Source organism: Tachypleus tridentatus, chromosome 10, assembly GCF_004210375.1.
Source record: "Tachypleus tridentatus isolate NWPU-2018 chromosome 10, ASM421037v1, whole genome shotgun sequence".
Taxonomy (NCBI): domain Eukaryota; kingdom Metazoa; phylum Arthropoda; class Merostomata; order Xiphosura; family Limulidae; genus Tachypleus; species Tachypleus tridentatus.
Window position 1 is genome coordinate 183,459,893 of NC_134834.1, and position 17,122 is coordinate 183,477,014.

The window sequence follows — 17,122 nt, forward strand, 5'->3', positions numbered from 1 at the left end:
GCGTTAGCCGTCCCTAATTTTGCAGTGTAAGACTAGATGGAAGACAGCTAGTCATCACCACCAACCGCCAACTCTTGAACTACTCTTTTACCAACGAATAGTGGGATTTACTATCACATTATAACGCCCCCACGGCTGAAAGGGCGAGCATACGTGGTGCGACGGGGATTCGAACCAGGGACCCTAAGATTACGAGTCTAACGCCTTAACCCACCTGGCCATGCCAGGGCCCGGAAGTCCCACTGAGGGAAAGAGAAGGTTTGCATTAGAGATGGAAATAATCTAGATTAAGAATTAAGATGTCCCCGCCTAGCTACACAAATATTACGATTATGACCATGAACCAAAGCAGAGAAATTCTTTTTCAGGTATAAACAGACGATAATGTTTATAAGTCTGCATAGATAAAATGTAAATTCGAAAACTCACTTCTTAATAAACGTTTGGTTATAAAATTTCGGGAAATTTATTCAGAAATTGTAATGTAATATAAAATTATAACTCTTTTGAGAAGAATGTAAGGTCTAAGTCGTGTTTGAACCTTTAATGTGGAGTGAGTTTGTCTATTTTTTTCGAGAAAAATAAGGCCAGTAGTAAATTTATTAACAGCAGTTTTGCTTCTTAAGTGCTATTTTTCCCATAGGTTCTGCCAAATAATGTATAATTTGGCGTGATAAATATTCCACATAGCGTTTTGATTGTTTACAGAAAACTGACGAAGTCTTAGACCGTGTTTCGTCAAACCAAACAATTTCTAGAAACATCTCTACTTTACTTTATTATTTTGTTTCACAAAGAATGTTAATATTGTTGGTCTTCAGCACAAAGGTACACAGTAGACTATTTTTTACCACGAATATTCGAACTCTGGATTTTAGCATTGCAAACTTGAACTATGGCTAGGTGATTGATTTGAACGCTCAAATCGTAAGTGAAGCGTCGTGGATTCGAATCCCAGTCACACCAAACACCTGGGGGCGTTATAATGTTACAGTCAATCCCACTAGTCGTTGGCAAAAGAGTAGCCCATGAGTTTGTGATGGGTGGTTAGTCATCAGCTGCCTTTCCTCTAGTCTTACATTACTAATATAGGGATGGCTAGTGCAGATAGTTTTCGTGCAGCTTTGCGCAAAGTTCTAAATAAACAAACAAAAGTCTGGATTTTGTTTTCTGTTAACACATCAATGTACAGCGAAAACAAATGTTTTTAATTATATTCCAAGTTGCTATGAGAGAGTTTAAAAACTTGCAAATAAAATAGAATTGTCTTTTTCCTTCCTTTTCGTTTGTTTGGGCTACTCTTTTACCAACGAATAATGGGATTGGCCGTTACATTATAACGCCCCTACGGCTGAAAGAGCGAGCATGTTTGGCGCGACGGGGATTCGAACTTGCGACCCTCAGATTACGAGTCGCACGCCTTAACAAGCTTGACCATGCCTGGCCCGCTTTCTTTTCACTGATCATAACAAAAACTTCAATATGGTGGTCAGAAGAAGATAGGCAAATATTAAAGAAGTCAGAAAAATGTCCTCTTCTCTTTTGAAACGGAGAGAAAGAAAGTAAAAGAAGTGAAAAATATAATAGGTAACTTCTAACAACACGCCGATTTTCAAAACTGAAGGAAAAAACTTCCAAATTACAAGTGAGACACTACTTGGCATGAAGTCATATCAAACACCACGTCTTAATTTAATATTAGGTGATAAGGTTTATTATTCTAACCCGTGTATCAGGATAGAACTTTTTTTTATTCGTTGGTTTAAATAGTAGAAAAGCGGGCAGGCAGCTGTAGTCACAGTCTAGCCTGCACTGGGATGGGAGAAGTAGCAATGAAGCATGCGTGTTCTTTAAACAAGTCTTACGACGGTGAGTGGGGGTACATCATGTTCCTGTTCGTATTTCAATGAATGTGTGCCATAGGACTAAAGTACTGAAGTTAGCAGACTGGAGATTTGCCTGCTTGTGTATGTCTAGTATCCAGTACGGTTCATTCCATTGAAATGGGAGTTAATAATAAATCTACAAATTAATCTTTTCGACGGATGCAAATAAACGAGTGCGAACAATAGCCTACACCGTGTGTGTTTTTCTTACGTTATACTCAGTATACTAATTACTATAACACTGTCGCCAGAAGTGTTTAATTTACCCATTCTGCATAAGGTTCGAAGTCATTCTGCTCAAGATAATATTCGGAGTTATTTTTGAGTAGCAACGATCGAGAGATCCTTGGATAAAACGTGTTATATAATATTTGTGGGTTTTGTTGCTCGTAGAACAAGATAGTTCAGAGTGCACTCTGAGAACCTCGGAACTGTTGGTTTTATTACACGCGCAGAGAACTGAGGACTACCACTAAGGTTTTCTTATACAGACTGAGTAGCCTGGTAGATTTGTGGATTTTTATCTATCATGTTTTCATTATCTACATGTCTCGCTTTTAGCACGTGGTTGTGCCTCTGTCCATATCACACGCACGCTGTGTCTGCTAGCACGAGCAGACAACGATTGCAGAGTCTTCTAAGCCTGTCATCATACTCTAGTTCTGTAATACCAGAAAGTAAGGTAAGTTGTTCCTTCTTTTTTGTCATGTCAACTGATTTAGAGTACGAACCGTTCCTGAGAATCTGACGGACGTATCAACGCTTCTTTCTCTGTTTTAGGTCATATGTGTTTTTCAGTTAGGCTGTATGTAGTCTCTGACGTGTGTAAAGTCTAAACAACTTCGTTAATAAAATTTCTTCAAAATAAGATTTCTTTTTTTTAATTATTTTTAAAAGTGAAATGTATATTGCGATAACCCTTTCCATGTACATCTCGAATACGCAATGAAATATTATCTTCTTGTTGGCCTGGCTTAGACAGGTGGTTAAGGTACTCGCCTCGTATTCTGAGGGTCGCCGGTTCGAGTCCCCACACACCAAACATGCTCGCCCTTTCAGCCGTGGGGGCGTTATAAATGATGGTCAATCCCAGTATTCATTGATAAAAGAATAGCCCAAGAGTTGACGGTGGGTGGTGATGACTAGTTGCTTTTCCTCTAGTCTTACACTGCTAAATTAGGGACGGCTAGCGCAGATAGCCCCCGTGTAGCTTTGCGCGAAATTCAAAACTAACCAAACCTCTTCCTGTTAAATTACACGAAGTATTATATATTTTTTATAACTTACATAATGCTTTGAGCTAAGCCATAAGCAATAATAATGTGTGACTGTTCGTGGTTATGTGAAGGTTGGTTCATGAGGTTCTTTACTGTGGCTCATTCGTGTTTAATTTGTTCTCGAACTTCCGTCGTAAAACACTTACAATATATAACGCGTTTTTACAAATCTAAATGAGTCGATAGTTATCAAAATATATGGGATATCGAATGTATTTCATTTAGTTCAGGGACAATAAATTCTGGTTTTTTTCCGGGTCAGAATGTCTTGATGTTAGTAGCTATAACTGTTGGGGTATGTGAATAGGTTAACAAGTGTGGCGTTTAACGACTTCTAAATGAGAAAAAGGCCTGGCATAGCCAGGTGGGTTAAGGCGTTCGACTCGTAATCTGAGGGTCGCGGGTTTGATTCCCCGTCGCACCAAACATGCTCGCCCTTTAAGCCGTGGGGGCGTTATAATGTTACGGTCAATCCCACTACTCGTTGGTAAAAGAGTAGCCCAAGAGTTGGCGGTGGGTGGTGATGACTAGCTGCCTTCCCTCTAGTTTTACACTGCTAAATTAAGGACGGCTAGCGCAGATAGCCTTCGTGTAGCTTTGCGCGAAATTCGAAACAAACCAAACCATGAAAAAAACAACAAGGAAAGCTTTTCAAACTCCATTTAACCTGAATTCCATCACATAACCGTGGACTCTGCGTGAGGGCATTTTTTTTATGCCAAGTGTTACATTAAAAGTAAAGATTATAAGCGGTACACATCAGTATTGTCAGTCAATTCCATCTTGTCAGTCTTGTTTTACACGAGTTAAAATTGGCGTGCTTGTTGTATTATTAAATATATACAAGAAACTCGGCAAATCTAGTTAATGGTCGAAACAAAAATTAGTATGTGGAAGGGTTTTGCAACAACACTACAAAAAATCAGTTGCACGTGTCTTCAGTTGAGAGTAAACATTTATATAACATGAATTTAGCGTGATATAACACCTAACTTTTCACACTTTAAATTAGCAGTAAGTTGCACTTACAATCATGTGTACATCATATTACTACAAAGACAATCAGATACCACACCTTGACGAAGGGTTATTTGATTTTGTTATTGACGCTCATTGTTTTAGTATGGCGCTAGGTAACTATTAGCGTTAATTACAACCTGGATTATGTGTCCAATACCTGCTACCAACTGTTGATACACTGCTATCCCTCTTACGAAGCAGTTCTATAATTATTTAAATTTATTAGTCTGTTCTTCCCACTCCTTATTCCGTATTTCACAACGTCATAGGGCGGTTGTAGTGAATACAGGTTAGATTTCTCATGCTACTCATGTGTATTCTGAATGGTATTTTCCTCAAGCTATTGCTAAGGATAGCGTAGAGTATTCTGTAAGACGTGCAAGTCTCCATTAAAGAATTATTTGTGTGTTTTTTTTATAGGGAAGTCCATCGAGGGAATGAACCACTGATTTTAGTGTTTTAAATCCGTAGACTAACCGCTGTAACAGCGGGGAACTGCAGAATTTCAGCGGCGTATACTGTGTGTCTTTGCACACACACACAAAATACACAACAGAATAAGACTTGTATGTGTATCTGAAATCTCATCAGCCGAGTAGCTGTAAAGAAGTCCGCATCTTGATGTTACTCTTCTAAATTAGGATAACATAGTTATATCCAAGATATTTATTGTGTTGGCATTAAATCCAAATACACCCATCCAAAATAAATACGAATTTGCACAATCCGTCGTTGTAAAACCAACGCTTTGCATTCATTGGCTGTAGCCCATCTATGGAATCCAGCAGCACGAAACCCTCTGCACATAATGAATGCGGTGATTTTAGTTTGAAACTCTTATTAAAGTTATTATAAATAGAATTAAACTAAGATGTGAGGGTTTTCATTCTTTTTTTAAAAAATATTTCGAAGTTCATGTGGACCAAGGAGTGATTTACTCTGCCTAGATGTTAATCCAAATGGATACGTTCATAGATGTCTCAGTTCTTCAGCACACGAACTGTTAAAGATCTGGGTACAAGTAGTGAACTGAGATACATTGGACACTCATATAATCAATATCATGTCCAATAATTTATCCGCTTTCGAGATTCAATAGTTCTTCTGGACACACCCTAGTTGGCTGCAGCACTTGTTGGTCTTATCAACCCTAAGCAACATCCTATTGGATAGACATACAAATTTAATGGAGGTAAAATGAGAAAGAGCTGCTCTGTATGGCTGTCCTCGCTATTGACGATATTTTCGGTCGTAAACCCAATAACATCTCATGAGCTTCGGCCAGGCCAGGAGGCTTAGGTTATTCTAAATCCATATACGAGTTTAAGACTGTAGAAAAATAATTAAAATGAAATAATACAGATATGCATGCATTTAAGGAAAGACTAACATGCAAATGTTCATTTTATCCAAAAATAGTAACAATCTTTGTTGTTATCATTACTCATATTTATGCAAAGTATTAATTAATTTCATCAGAAATGTTAGTATAACAACAGGTAATTTTTAAATTTTAAAATAATGCGTATGAAATGTGTGAGGAATATTTTGTCATGAATAATCATTAGATGAGCATAGAAACTGTACATTAAATATGTGTTGTTTCCATACACGCGCTGTTAGTATTTACAGCCATGCTGTTATCCAAAAGTGTCACAGATCTGGAATGATCCCCAGAAGATATGGCACTCAAAGACTGCAAATGGGACCATTTCTAAAATGCATACATGGTAAAATGTGAATATTTACTGTATGATAACCTGGAAATTATTTACCTACTCCACCAGATGACGCCCCTCTGCTTCCCAGGTTTCTTCAGTTAAGTTTTCTGTTTGATGTTTAATACATTTAGTAAGTAATATTAAATCAACTTTGACTCAGTTAGGCCTCGCTTATAATCGTTTTGGAAGAAGTACTATTTATTACCAACAAAGGTTGGTTGGTTGGTTGGTTGGTGTTTTATGGCGCAAAATAACTGGGACATCTGTGCCTACCAGCAAAGAAGTGGATCTTCGGTGAATTGTTATGATGGATGTAGGAACGAGTGTGCAAAAAATAGTACATTAGTTGAACTACTTTTATCTCTGTAATATGTCATACGTTTTATTTATTCTAGAGACCTGCAACTAATTTGCAAATTAGTGAAAGGCCCGACAAATAATTTATAGACACAGTTCTTTAAGATTTGCGAATTCATCCACCTCACAGGAAGTGTGGCGTTCATTAAAAGGAATGTCTCTTCATTCAAACTATCACACATGATACACATTTTCTAAATATCAATTTCTTATTTCTTTTTTGCGAAAGCAAGCTTTTTTTGAGGCTGTATATCTCGCGCAACCACTACACGTGCTGCGTGTTGTCATGAATCATCATGTTATTGCTAAGAAACAAGTAACACTTTAACTGTATCAAAGAAGTCATTATGATTATTTGAACAGTAAATCTAACGAGCTGAGCTCTTTAGTGAATACGTGTTCAGTTGTGATCCATGTAAGGATCTCGCTTTGATTAGAAATGGATATCAATTAACCTTGAATATTAATATTATTCGGTTAGAGATTGTCTCATGTACTTTACATGACATCGGGATTAACTTCTCACTATCTACACTGAAAAATATGTGAAAAATATAAAACTAAAAATACTGAAAGTTAAAATATACTGGTAACAGAAAACCGAACATCAAAAAACTTGGTAATTAATCGTGTAGAAATTCTTGTCGTTAAGAATTTGCTGTCATAATCTTACATTAGAAGAAAAGCATTTTCACATCAAGCAGTTTATTTTAATTTTATATTTGATTTTCACACAAAGCTACACGAGAGCTATCTGCGCCACATCAAGCAGAGCCGGGCGTTTTTTAGTGTTTATAGAGCTCTGAGACTATGATTCCGAAGGTTCGTGTTTCACGGTTCGTTGCCACGAAAAAAAAGCTCTCTGATTTTCGGACTCACTGGTGCCTTATGTGACTGAAGACTTAATCCCACAACTCCCATAACAGTACCTTAAGAGTTGGTGATGGTAGATGTTGTTGTGACTGGCTGATACCTTATATCTAGTCTATTAGTTCAAGTGTAATAACAGTTATGGAAAAATAGTTCCTTACACAACAACTGAGAAACAAAAAATACATGAAGCAAAAAATACAGCGAAACAGTAAAGAAATATAAATTCGTTTGAAGCTCACCCATGGAACCATATTAAATAACGAAGCTCACCCATTGAGCCATATTAAACAACGTAACAGAACCATTAGTGAGGTGTGCCAACCACACTGAATTTGCATCTCTTTTATTGTTCCGCCATAACCGCTTTTTGGTTTTAAATAAAACTGTTTCGGTCTGTTTGAAGTTAATCACAAACTACACAAGGGGATACCTATGCTCTACTCAACACGAGTATTGAAACCGTTTTGGTTCCCTTAATAACCGAACGTTCCTTTAATATTCAAATAATTATAAGTCTGAGTTCCAATCTGTTAGTTATTTATTGTAAATACACAGAGAATGAAGCAATAAGCAGTTTGCATATTGTTTTACGTTATTGTTTTTTTATTTTTTTATTGTTTTGATCTAGGTAACCTAACCGGTTATTTCAACTTTGCGTAACTGTACAGATAAAACTAAAAATTAAAAAAACGAAACCAAAACCATAGGAAACGTTTGTGTTGTTTTTTTTTTTTTTTAAGCTACGGAATAGTTGCGTAGAACTTCTAGTTGTTGACATTAGTTCTTGTTTTATTCACGTTGTAATTTTATAACCTTAAACGTGGTCACATTCGCACATTTCTTATGAAAGATTTGATTTATCTAACCACGAAGCTGGGAACTCTTTTCCGTTAGCCGACACAATCAAGTTCGCTTATTCTCGTATGTATTGTTTGATCAACAACCACCCTGTGTTCTCGAGTGCTGCCTCAAGTCTCAAAGAAACACATTGTATGTTTATATGTACTTGACCCAATAATATACATATATATCTATACTGTTAGGTAAGATAAAATTATATGACTACAATATTCACTATGTTCTTTTGTAACAACCTGATAATTCGAAGATCTATTTAATCTTTCCATTTTTGAATGAACTCAAACCCTCTGAAGGAAAAATAATCCCCAAAATGTGGGCTTGGCTGCAGTACAACTCTTCCTCTCAGTGACTCAGCTCTAAGTCACTGAACTTATAAAGTTGAAAATCGGATTTCCATACCCGCAATAGTAAGAGGACGCATAATTTATTGTGTAGCTTTGTGGCTTATAATAAACAAAAAACAAGGCATGAAACTAAATGATACATTGTACATATTGTGTAAATTAACACAATATTTTGATTATTTGTTGGTTTTGGAGCAAAGCTTCATTGGGCTATCTGCTGGGTCCACCTCGAATTTTAGCGTTGTAAGTCTATAGACTTACAAACGCAAGTTATACAAGGGTAAATAATTTAATCGTTAACTTACGATTTATTAATTTAATAATTTGTTTTTTGTTCAGTTTTTACCACAAATTAGTGTTTACCACGAAACTGAACGCCAAAGCCTAAAACTTGTACTACGTTACATACGTAACTATTCAACATAAAGTATAGTTTTGTTCATACTACGTTACATATGTAAATGTTCAACATGAAGTATAGTTTTGTTCAGGAGAATTAAGTTACACATTTTTTTCTTCCCATCAGACATGTACCGACAGTGACAAACTTACAGAGAGCTGATGCGACCTGACAATAACACTCAATAGCTTATGTTATAATGCAAGCAATATATCAATTGAAAACGTTCGATATATAATTTCCAATTAAAGCTACTACCTGCATGGATCAAACCTAAACATATATGCCTAGTGATGAGCATGAAAACATATAATGTTTATGCTACACTTCTTATAATGACCAAATTATATTACTTATAATAATTAAAATGCTTTGTTTCATCAGTTGGTTTTCCTAGCTGTTAACGATATTATCGGCCGTAAACCTAATAACATCTCATGAGGTTCGGTCCGCCCAAGAGGCTTAGGCTATCCTGAATACATATACGAATTTAAGAATGCAGATAAATAATTATAATGAAATAATACATATAAAATTAAGTAATAAAAGTAAATATATTAAATATTGTAACCCGTCTCGTGTTCGTATTGTTGACAAAAAATGAAACTTCATGGAGTTATTTAGGACAACATTTTGACAAGAAAAGGAAATGAATTACTGGAACTAAAATGTAGCACTTACGTTATGTATGTAACAAGTGTAAGTGTTAGTAACTCCTGATGGTGAATTTTTTTTAATAAATTGAACTAGTGTCACGTAGCAGCAAAATGAAAGATGACTATTCTATTTTAGGTGTAATTTTCAGCACAGTTCGAAAGTGAAGAATAGAATTGGCTATATTATACAAACGAACATGCGTAATACTTTAAGAGTTTTGCCCGTGTGTGGTATCAGAACTGTGGTTGTGTATGTTCTCCTTCGACTGTCTTCTATACGAACTCTACTTTGATGGTTCTCCCGTTACCATCTTCTGAGCTAATCCTGATTGTGGCTCTTTTTTAACGTCTTCCATATATACTCTGATTTTAGTGGTATTCCCTTTTCTATAAGTACTCTGGTTTTAGTGGTTTTTTTACCTTTTCTATAAGTACTCTGGTTTTAGTGGTTTTTTTACCTTTTCTATAAGTACTCTGGTTTTAGTGGTTTTTTTACCTTTTCTATAACTACTCTGGTTTTAGTGGTATTCCCTTTTCTATAAGTACTCTGGTTTTAGTGGTTTTTCCCTTTTCTATAAGTACTCTGGTTTTAGTGGTTTTTCCCTTTTCTATAAGTACTCTGGTTTTAGTGGTTTTTCCCTTTTCTATAAGTACTCTGGTTTTAGTGGTTTTTCCCTTTTCTATAAGTACTCTGGTTTTAATGGTTTTTCCCTTTTCTATAAGTACTCTGGTTTTAGTGGTATTCCCTTTTCTATAAGTACTCTGGTTTTAGTGGTTTTTTTCCCTTTTCTATAAGTACTCTGGTTTTAGTGGTTTTTCCCTTTTCTATAAGTACTCTGGTTTTTGTGGTTTTTTTTACCTTTTCTATAAGTACTCTGGTTTTAGTGGTTTTTCCCTTTTCTATAAGTACTCTGGTTTTTGTGGGTTTTTTTACCTTTTCTATAAGTACTCTGGTTTTAGTGGTTGTTCCCTTTTCTATAAGTACTCTGGTTTTAGTGGTTTTCCCTTTTCTATAAGTACTCTGGTTTTAGTGGTTTTTCCCTTTTCTATAAGTACTCTGGTTTTTGTGGGTTTTTTTACCTTTTCTATAACTACTCTGGTTTTAGTGGTATTCCCTTTTCTATAAGTACTCTGGTTTTAGTGGTTTTTCCCTTTTCTATAAGTACTCTGGTTTTAGTGGTTTTTCCATTTTCTATAAGTACTCTGGTTTTAGTGGTTTTTCCATTTTCTATAAGTACTCTGGTTTTAGTGGTTTTTCCCTTTTCTATAAGTACTCTGGTTTTAGTGGTTTTTCCCTTTTCTATAAGTACTCTGGTTTTAGTGGGTTTTCCCTTTTCTATAAGTACTCTGGTTTTAGTGGGTTTTCCCTTTTCTATAAGTACTCTGGTTTTAGTGGGTTTTTTCCCTTTTCTAAAAGTACTCTGATTTTAGTGTTTTTTCCCTTTTCTATAAGTACTCTGGTTTTAGTGGTTTTTTTCCCTTTTCTATAAGTACTCTGGTTTTAGTTGTTTTTTTCCCTTTTCTATAAGTACTCTGGTTTTAGTGTTTTTTTCCCTTTTCTATAAGTACTCTGGTTTTAGTGGTTTTTTTCCCTTTTCTATAAGTACTCTGATTTTAGTGGTTTTTTTCCCTTTTCTATAAATACTCTGATTTTAGTGGGTTTTTTCCCTTTTCTATAAGTACTCTGATTTCAGTGGTTTTTTTCCCTTTTCTATAAGCACTCTGATTTTAGTGGGTTTTTTTTCCCTTTTCTATAAGTACTCTGATTTTAGTGGTTTTTTTACCTTTTTTATAACTACTCTGGTTTTAGTGGTTTTTTTCCCTTTTCTATAAGTATTCTGGTTTTAGTAGTATTCCCTTTTCTATAAGTACTCTGGTTTTAGTAGTATTCCCTTTTCTATAAGTACTCTGGTTTTAGTAGTATTCCCTTTTCTATAAGTACTCTGGTTTTAGTAGTATTCCCTTTTCTATAAGTACTCTGGTTTTAGTGGTTTTTCCCTTTTCTATAAGTACTCTTGTTTTTGTGGGTTTTTCCCTTTTCTATAAGTACTCTGGTTTTAGTAGTATTCCCTTTTCTATAAGTACTCTGGTTTTAGTGGTTTTTTCCCCTTTTCTATAAGTACTCTGGTTTTAGTAGTATTCCCTTTTCTATAAGTACTCTGGTTTTAGTGGTTTTTTTCCCTTTTCTATAACTACTCTGGTTTTAGTGGTTTTTTTACCTTTTCTATAAGTACTCTGGTTTTAGTAGTATTCCCTTTTCTATAAGTACTCTGGTTTTAGTAGTATTCCCTTTTCTATAAGTACTCTGGTTTTAGTGTTTTTTTTCCCTTTTCTATAACTACTCTGGTTTTAGTGGTTTTTTTCCCTTTTCTATAAGTACTCTGGTTTTAGTAGTATTCCCTTTTCTATAAGTACTCTGGTTTTAGTGGTTTTTTTCCCTTTTCTATAAGTACTCTGGTTTTAGTAGTATTCCCTTTTCTATAAGTACTCTGGTTTTAGTGGTTTTTTTCCCTTTTCTATAACTACTCTGGTTTTAGTGGTATTCCCTTTTCTATAAGTACTCTGGTTTTAGTAGTATTCCCTTTTCTATAAGTACTCTGGTTTTAGTAGTATTCCTTTTCTATAAGTACTCTGGTTTTAGTAGTATTCCCTTTTCTATAAGTACTCTGGTTTTAGTGGTTTTCCTTTTCTATAAGTACTCTTGTTTTTGTGGTTTTTTTTACCTTTTCTATAACTACTCTGGTTTTAGTGGTTTTTCCCTTTTCTATAAGTACTCTGGTTTTAGTAGTATTCCCTTTTCTATAAGTACTCTGGTTTTAGTGGTTTTTCCCTTTTCTATAAGTACTCTGGTTTTAGTGGTTTTCCCTTTTCTATAAGTACTCTGGTTTTAGTGGTTCTTTTCCCTTTTCTATAAGCACTCTGGTTTTAGTGGTTTTTCCATTTTCTATAAGTACTCTGGTTTTAGTGGTTTTTCCCTATTCTATAAGTACTCTGGTTTTAGTTGTTTTTCCCTTTTCTATAAGTACTCTGGTTTTTGTGGGTTTTTTTACCTTTTCTATAAGTACTCTGGTTTTAGTGGTTTTTCCCTTTTCTATAAGTACTCTGGTTTTTGTGGGTTTTTTTACCTTTTCTATAAGTACTCTGGTTTTAGTGGTTTTTCCATTTTCTATAAGTACTCTGGTTTTAGTGGTTTTTTTCCTTTTCTATAAGTACTCTGGTTTTAGTTGTTTTTCCCTTTTCTATAAGCACTCTGGTTTTAGTGTTTTTTTCCTTTTCTATAAGTACTCTGGTTTTAGTGGTTTTACCTTTTCTATAAGTACTCTGGTTTTAGTGGTTTTTCCATTTTCTATAAGTACTCTGGTTTTAGTGGTTTTTCCCTTTTCTATAAGTACTCTGGTTTTAGTGGTTTTTTTCCCTTTTCTATAAGTACTCTGGTTTTAGTGGGTTTTTTCCCTTTTCTATAAGTACTCTGGTTTTAGTGGGTTTTTTCCCTTTTCTAAAAGTACTCTGATTTTAGTGTTTTTTTTCCCTTTTCTATAAGTACTCTGGTTTTAGTGGTTTTTTTCCCTTTTCTATAAGTACTCTGGTTTTAGTTGTTTTTTTCCCTTTTCTATAAGTACTCTGGTTTTAGTGTTTTTTCCCTTTTCTATAAGTACTCTTGTTTTTGTGGTTTTTTTTACCTTTTCTATAACCACTCTGGTTTTAGTGGTATTCCCTTTTCTATAAGTACTCTGGTTTTAGTGGTTTTTCCCTTTTCTATAAGTACTCTGGTTTTAGTGGTTTTTCCCTTTTCTATAAGTACTCTGGTTTTAGTGGTTCTTTTCCCTTTTCTATAAGTACTCTGGTTTTAGTGTTTTTTCCCTTTTCTATAAGTACTCTTGTTTTTGTGGTTTTTTACCTTTTCTATAACCACTCTGGTTTTAGTGGTATTCCCTTTTCTATAAGTAATCTGGTTTTAGTGGTTTTCCCTTTTCTATAAGTACTCTGGTTTTAGTGGTTTTCCCTTTTCTATAAGTACTCTGGTTTTAGTGGTTCTTTTCCTTTTCTATAAGTACTCTGGTTTTAGTGGTTTTCCATTTTCTATAAGTACTCTGGTTTTGTGGGTTTTTACCTTTTCTATAAGTACTCTGGTTTTAGTGGTTTTTCCATTTTCTATAAGTACTCTGGTTTTAGTGGTTTTTTCCCTTTTCTATAAGTACTCTGGTTTTAGTTGTTTTTTCCCTTTTCTATAAGTACTCTGGTTTTAGTGTTTTTTTCCCTTTTCTATAAGTACTCTGGTTTTAGTGGTTTTTTTACCTTTTCTATAAGTACTCTGGTTTTAGTGGTTTTTCCATTTTCTATAAGTACTCTGGTTTTAGTGGTTTTTCTTTTTTCTATAAGTACTCTGGTTTTAGTGGGTTTTTTCCCTTTTCTATAAGTACTCTGGTTTTAGTGGGTTTTTTCCCTTTTCTAAAAGTACTCTGATTTTAGTGTTTTTTTCCTTTTCTATAAGTACTCTGGTTTTAGTGGTTTTTTTCCCTTTTCTATAAGTACTCTGGTTTTAGTTGTTTTTTTCCCTTTTCTATAAGTACTCTGGTTTTAGTGTTTTTTCCCTTTTCTATAAGTACTCTGGTTTTAGTGGTTTTTTTCCCTTTTCTATAAGTACTCTGATTTTAGTGGTTTTTTTCCCTTTTCTATAAATACTCTGATTTTAGTGGGTTTTTTCCCTTTTCTATAAGTACTCTGATTTCAGTGGTTTTTTTCCCTTTTCTATAAGTACTCTGATTTTAGTGGGTTTTTTTTCCCTTTTCTATAAGTACTCTGATTTTAGTGGTTTTTTTACCTTTTTTATAACTACTCTGGTTTTAGTGGTTTTTTTCCCTTTTCTATAAGTACTCTGGTTTTAGTAGTATTCCCTTTTCTATAAGTACTCTGGTTTTAGTAGTATTCCCTTTTCTATAAGTACTCTGGTTTTAGTAGTATTCCCTTTTCTATAAGTACTCTGGTTTTAGTAGTATTCCCTTTTCTATAAGTACTCTGGTTTTAGTGGTTTTTCCCTTTTCTATAAGTACTCTTGTTTTTGTGGGTTTTTTTACCTTTTCTATAACTACTCTGGTTTTAGTGGTTTTTCCCTTTTCTATAAGTACTCTGGTTTTAGTGGTTTTCCTTTTCTATAAGTACTCTGGTTTTAGTAGTATTCCCTTTTCTATAAGTACTCTGGTTTTAGTGGTTTTTTTCCCTTTTCTATAAGTACTCTGGTTTTAGTAGTATTCCCTTTTCTATAAGTACTCTGGTTTTAGTTGTTTTTTTCCCTTTTCTATAAGTACTCTGGTTTTTGTGGGTTTTTTTACCTTTTCTATAAGTACTCTGGTTTTAGTGGTTTTTCCCTTTTCTATAAGTACTCTGGTTTTTGTGGGTTTTTTTACCTTTTCTATAAGTACTCTGGTTTTAGTGGTTTTTCCATTTTCTATAAGTACTCTGGTTTTAGTGGTTTTTTCCCTTTTCTATAAGTACTCTGGTTTTAGTTGTTTTTTCCCTTTTCTATAAGTACTCTGGTTTTAGTGTTTTTTCCCTTTTCTATAAGTACTCTGGTTTTAGTGGTTTTTTTACCTTTTCTATAAGTACTCTGGTTTTAGTGGTTTTTCCATTTTCTATAAGTACTCTGGTTTTAGTGGTTTTTCCCTTTTCTATAAGTACTCTGGTTTTAGTGGTTTTTTCCCTTTTCTATAAGTACTCTGGTTTTAGTGGGTTTTTTCCCTTTTCTATAAGTACTCTGGTTTTAGTGGGTTTTTCCTTTTCTAAAGTACTCTGATTTTAGTGTTTTTTCCCTTTTCTATAAGTACTCTGGTTTTAGTGGTTTTTTTCCCTTTTCTATAAGTACTCTGGTTTTAGTTGTTTTTCCCTTTTCTATAAGTACTCTGGTTTTAGTGTTTTTCCCTTTTCTATAAGTACTCTTGTTTTTGTGGTTTTTTTACCTTTTCTATAACTACTCTGGTTTTAGTGGTATTCCCTTTTCTATAAGTACTCTGGTTTTAGTGGTTTTTCCCTTTTCTATAAGTACTCTGGTTTTAGTGGTTTTCCTTTTCTATAAGTACTCTGGTTTTAGTGGTTCTTTTCCCTTTTCTATAAGTACTCTGGTTTTAGTGTTTTTTCCCTTTTCTATAAGTACTCTTGTTTTTGTGGTTTTTTTTACCTTTTCTATAACTACTCTGGTTTTAGTGGTATTCCCTTTTCTATAAGTACTCTGGTTTTAGTGGTTTTTCCCTTTTCTATAAGTACTCTGGTTTTAGTGGTTTTTCCCTTTTCTATAAGTACTCTGGTTTTAGTGGTTCTTTTCCCTTTTCTATAAGTACTCTGGTTTTAGTGGTTTTTCCATTTTCTATAAGTACTCTGGTTTTTGTGGGTTTTTTTACCTTTTCTATAAGTACTCTGGTTTTAGTGGTTTTTCCATTTTCTATAAGTACTCTGGTTTTAGTGGTTTTTTCCCTTTTCTATAAGTACTCTGGTTTTAGTTGTTTTTTTCCCTTTTCTATAAGTACTCTGGTTTTAGTGTTTTTTTCCCTTTTCTATAAGTACTCTGGTTTTAGTGGTTTTTTTACCTTTTCTATAAGTACTCTGGTTTTAGTGGTTTTTCCATTTTCTATAAGTACTCTGGTTTTAGTGGTTTTTCCCTTTTCTATAAGTACTCTGGTTTTAGTGGGTTTTCCCTTTTCTATAAGTACTCTGGTTTTAGTGGGTTTTTTCCCTTTTCTATAAGTACTCTGGTTTTAGTGGGTTTTTTCCCTTTTCTAAAAGTACTCTGATTTTAGTGTTTTTTTTCCCTTTTCTATAAGTACTCTGGTTTTAGTGGTTTTTTTCCCTTTTCTATAAGTACTCTGGTTTTAGTTGTTTTTTTCCCTTTTCTATAAGTACTCTGGTTTTAGTGTTTTTCCCTTTTCTATAAGTACTCTGGTTTTAGTGGTTTTCCCTTTTCTATAAGTACTCTGATTTTAGTGGTTTTTTTCCCTTTTCTATAAATACTCTGATTTTAGTGGGTTTTTTCCCTTTTCTATAAGTACTCTGATTTCAGTGGTTTTTTTCCCTTTTCTATAAGTACTCTGATTTTAGTGGGTTTTTTACCTTTTTTATAACTACTCTGGTTTTAGTGGTTTTTTTCCCTTTTCTATAAGTACTCTGGTTTTAGTTGTTTTTTCCCTTTCTATAAGTACTCTGGTTTTAGTGTTTTTTTCCCTTTTCTATAAGTACTCTGGTTTTAGTGGTTTTTTTCCCTTTTCTATAAGTACTCTGATTTTAGTGGTTTTTTTCCCTTTTCTATAAGTACTCTGGTTTTAGTAGTATTCCCTTTTCTATAACTACTCTGGTTTTAGTGGTTTTTTTCCCTTTTCTATAAGTACTCTGGTTTTAGTGGTTTTTCCATTTTCTATAAGTACTCTGGTTTTAGTGGTTTTTCCATTTTCTATAAGTACTCTGGTTTTAGTAGTATTCCCTTTTCTATAAGTACTCTGGTTTTAGTAGTATTCCCTTTTCTATAAGTACTCTGGTTTTAGTAGTATTCCCTTTTCTATAAGTACTCTGGTTTTAGTGGTTTTTCCCTTTTCTATAAGTACTCTTGTTTTTGTGGGTTTTTTTACCTTTTCTGTAACTACTCTGGTTTTAGTGGTTTTTCCCTTTTCTATAAGTACTCTGGTTTTAGTAGTATTCCCTTTTCTATAAGTACTCTGGTTTTAGTGGTTTTTTTCCCTTTTCTA

The 17,122-nt window shown here is 34.1% G+C and overlaps 1 protein-coding gene across 1 annotated transcript in view; it reads left to right on the top strand.

The window, feature by feature from the left end:
• The first annotated feature begins 1,781 nt into the window (after positions 1-1,781).
• The window catches only part of LOC143231079 (uncharacterized), a 34,273-nt gene continuing 18,932 nt past the window's right edge, over positions 1,782-17,122 (top strand). The window contains exon 1 of the mRNA XM_076465619.1: positions 1,782-2,568. Within this exon, the coding sequence (XP_076321734.1) occupies positions 2,416-2,568 (153 nt within the window). The 5' untranslated portion in view covers positions 1,782-2,415. The remainder of the gene's footprint in view (positions 2,569-17,122) is intronic.